The sequence below is a fragment of the Oryza brachyantha genome, chromosome 6 (genome assembly GCF_000231095.2).
Source record: "Oryza brachyantha chromosome 6, ObraRS2, whole genome shotgun sequence".
In the NCBI taxonomy this organism is placed as follows: Eukaryota; Viridiplantae; Streptophyta; class Magnoliopsida; order Poales; family Poaceae; genus Oryza; species Oryza brachyantha.
Genome location: NC_023168.2, coordinates 11,533,322 through 11,537,600, shown reverse-complemented (window position 1 = coordinate 11,537,600; position 4,279 = coordinate 11,533,322). Strand labels below are relative to the sequence as shown.

The 4,279-nt window shown below is 42.9% G+C and overlaps 1 protein-coding gene across 1 annotated transcript; it reads right to left on the bottom strand.

The window, feature by feature from the left end:
* Nucleotides 1-862: 862 nt before the first annotated feature.
* Nucleotides 863-1,584, bottom strand: LOC107304445. The gene has a single exon (XM_015838526.2). It carries the CDS (start codon nucleotides 1,525-1,527, stop codon nucleotides 1,090-1,092), a length of 438 nt encoding a protein of 145 aa, XP_015694012.2. The 5' UTR covers nucleotides 1,528-1,584; the 3' UTR covers nucleotides 863-1,089.
* Nucleotides 1,585-4,279: the final 2,695 nt, after the last annotated feature.

Sequence of the window (4,279 nt, the reverse complement as noted above, 5' to 3'; positions counted from 1 at the left end):
AATTACAAATTAATTATTATACAGAAAAGAGTTCATGTACAAGTACAATTTAGAATATATGTAACATCCTAGCCCAAGACTTAATAGGATTTGATGGATACTCATACTAATAAGTTACAACTTCTTTTCCGGAAGTTTATCTCTAGAGAACTGCAAGGTTAAGCGTGCTTGGTCTGGAGTTGGTCTGGAGCAATCTTGGGATGGGTGACTGACCAAGAAGTCATTCCCGGATACGGGTTAAGTGTGCTTGGTCTGGAGTAATCTTGGGATGGGTGACTGCTTGGTCTGGAGCAATCTTGGGATGGGTGACTGACCGGGAAGTCATTCCCAGATACGCATGAGTAACGTCGGGTCCTCTGAGGGTGGGTGTATGTAACATCCCAGCCCAAGGCTTAATAGGATTTGATAGATACTCATACCAATAAGTTGTAACTTCTTTTCCGAAAGCTTATGTCGAGAAAACTCCAAGGTTAAGGTGCTTAGTCTTGAGCAATCTTGGTGGATACTCATACCAATAAGTTGCAACTTCTTTTCCGAAAGCTTATCTCGAGAAAACTTCAAGGTTAAGGTGCTTAGTCTGGAGCAAAAGACATGTGTTGGTTGTGTGAGGGAAGTCTTGATCTCCTAGAACACGGGCCCGACCTAGGGGGTTCCTAGGGTCAGGGCGTGATAATATAGATACTTTGAATTAACAACTAAATTAATTATTATCAAGATAAGAGACCGTGTATATAGTATATCATTTATCTTACAAGCATCATGCACAGTAAGTAGGAATATTTACGATGCTACTATACTTTGTAGATTTACTTAAATTCATCAATTAAATTAATAAATGTATATAATTTATATATATGTCTAGTCATTAGCATCCATAGGAATCTAAACAAAGCTACAAATACACTGTGAAATGGAAAAAGTAATATTTAGCTTCAGTTCCCCTCCACGGCAACACCCGAAACTACACATATCAACACCTGACAGAATTATTGAAATTCACATTTACATATCATACCATCCACCACAAATATGCGCGCGTTTAGTCCCGTCGCCACTTGTACAGTAGTGTTTACATGCATGCAGAGTCTTTTAACGATAGTATCCGTAGGCAGTTGTTCCAGCGAAGTTGCCGGCACCGAGCGCCGGCGGCGGCGGCGGCCGCGCGGCGACCACTGCTGCAGCCGCCTCCGCTTCCATGCGCGCTATGTCGGACAGAGTCCTTTCTCTGAACCTCCTGATGTACTTGCCGGCGCGTTCATCCACCTTGCCGTCCTCCCCATCGACCGGCGCCACGAACACCGTTCTGGTAACGATCGTGGGCTCGACGGAGCGCGTGTGCACCGCCGCCGGAGGCCGCCACGTCGGGGCCGCCGCAGGCGGCACTGGTGGCGGTGGCAGTGGCGGTGCAGGACGCGGGGTGATCTTGGAGAGGAGGTAGGAGGAGGAGGCCATGATGAGGTTGGCCGTGATGATGGTGGAGGACTCCAGGAGGGAGGAATTGTTCCGGCGACGTGACGACGACGACATGCCTGCCTGTAGAGTTAGAGCTGGACGGACGTGCGTGCTGGTTCTGGACTAGTTGGGTATACGATTCTTCACGGTAGTACAGGCGACAATGGTGGCTATTTATACGCGAGAACGGCCGTCTCTTATTTGGAGTGTTAGTTAATCACTGTATGTTGTTGTATCTATCTAGGTTGCTAAATATCTAGGACGTACTTGTGGTGGTCCTTAATTTCGGCGAGACATGTTCCCTTGGACCCATTAATTCCTATAATATTATTGTCCTTGTATGATCTGACTTATAGTTCTGTCAACTTTTCAGACCTTCTCATCTTTTTTTTTTCTGTTTTTTAGAACTCAGCGTTCTCATCTTAGTTTGCCTACGGTATATGTGTGTTGTCCTCAAGTGATCAGTCGTCTACCACAGGCAAGCCATATTTTTGCTACGCGAATATGCTCTTGCCAGACAGAGCAAAACTTTAAGTTTTTTTTCTAACATACCATCAAATAATTGTGAGTTATTCGTTATTTTAGATCCAAGGACCACGATTGTATTATACTGCAATGGTAGTAGGTGTAATAGAAATTTTATATGGCAAAATGGGAACTAAAATACACTACTATAGAACCAGTTATATGTGACAGGCCTAAACCCATATTTATGACGGACAATGGTCTGGTCAGTGATGAGTGGTCACTAATAAGAAAACCTATTATTGACGGGCCAAAATCCGTCACCGATGGGTATCATCTTTAATAGGCCAAAAGTAAAGCCCGTCACCGAGATGCTCATAGCCCGTCACGGATGACTCATCCGTGATGGGCACTTATTACAGCCCTTCATGGATAGTGAAATACACACAAAAAAATATTTTCATTTATTTTCTGGCCTCACGATGTTGGTAACGATGCCCTCAAAAAATGAATGAAGCAATGTATATATACACATACATATATATCCATCCATACATTATTTTAATTTCAAAACTAAAATAAAAACTACAGCATGTAGAAATTTTTCAGATCAGTAGTGCACTAAAAAACTACAACCAAGTAAATTAGTAGTGTGCTAAAACTATATCGCCCGCCACCGTCGTCGTCGCCAAGGTCGTTGTCGCTGGATCCACTGCGTCGCCCCCGTTCCCACCGCCCACTCCCGCCTATGGATCCAGGCAGGACGAGGCTCGCGTCGCCGCCCACTCGTCATTGTCATCGGGGTCAACGCCACTGCCACCACCCGTGTCGCCGTCATCACCCACTCGTTGTCGTTGTCACCCATCGTCGGGGTCGGCGCCACCGCGGAGGGGGCAGCCTGAGCGATGGGGCGACGTGCCGGCCGCCACGCGCACGCCACCCACACAAGCTCGACACCGAGAGAGGAAGAGAAAGAGAGGGAGAGGAGAGAAAGAGTGAGGAGAAGTGAAAAATATCAGGGGAGGACAGAGAGGAGGAGGAAAGATAAAAATTTTGAAATAGTGAGGAGGGAAAATTTTCACGGGAAGTTTTTCATGTCATCTTTGACGGGCCATAATTATGGCCCGTCACGGATGACTCATTTCATCTTTGACGGGCCATAACTATGGCCCGTCACGTATGACTCATCCATGACGGGCCTTTATTTTGGTCCTTCATGGATGAGTGTCATCGATGACGTGCGCTGATTTTGGCCCTTCACAGATAAGTCGTGTCGGGCGTAAATTTTAGCCCGACACAGATAATATGTCATCAGTGACGGGCCAAACCGAATGGAGTCATCTATAACGGGCTTTATTTTTGCCCGTCACAGATAAGTGTGGGTGTGACGAGCTGTTAGGTTCCGTCACGGATGACCTGTCAAATTTGCTAGGTTCTGTAGTAGTGATATACAACATTACGATAAATTTCCGTGTCATATATATATATATATATCATTTCAAAATAGATTAATTGGTAATTATATAAAACCAAAGTTTCAAATATTTTTTTAATATACTTATTAAAAATACATAGTGTGAGGTACTATGCATAAGATTGCCCAGACTTTATTGCGTTCGTTACACGTGTGTATTATATTGATGGACTAATCCATATTGCAAATCTTATGTTTCGTACGACCTCTACATATATACATTTTTTATCACAAATGTTCTTAGAACTAAACTTTGAAACATAACATATAGTTTGTTGTGCAATTATATCCACTGAATGGTTTTTCCAGGGACAAGCATAACATGTAACGTTTGGAATATGCTAAATGGGTAATGTTCTGGAACATAAGTATGATTGCTCATCCTTTCTCGGTAGTTTTTTTTTCCTAATTTATACGCTAAAGAATTCACTTCTCAAGGGATCCAGTTGGCTGTCAGGAGTTCTTCTGGTAACACATTTTCCATATAGGTTCAAACTCCAGTGGCCGAGCTTCTCCTTGAAGTTCCTTTTCTTGATTATGCATGGAAGGAATATTACAGTTGTCAGTGAGGAGACTAAGCTAGATTGTCACTGAGGAGAAAGAGAGCATCATGAAAATTTGTCATGTGGGATAACAGTAGAATTCCAGTTTTTGCATCAATCAGAAACTTGCATCATGAAAATTATATTTTGTCGTCATGTGAAAGAACTATAGAATTCCAGTGCCATGGGTCATTTCCAATTTCATTGTGATGAATTTTAGCGCTTTGTAATTTACACTATACTAATTTGGTTATAATTTAGGCGTGTAATTAGAGAACTTTTTTGTTAGAACATACTAGTAGTATATAATACTAGTATGAACAACGGTATGTTTGGAATTTATCAC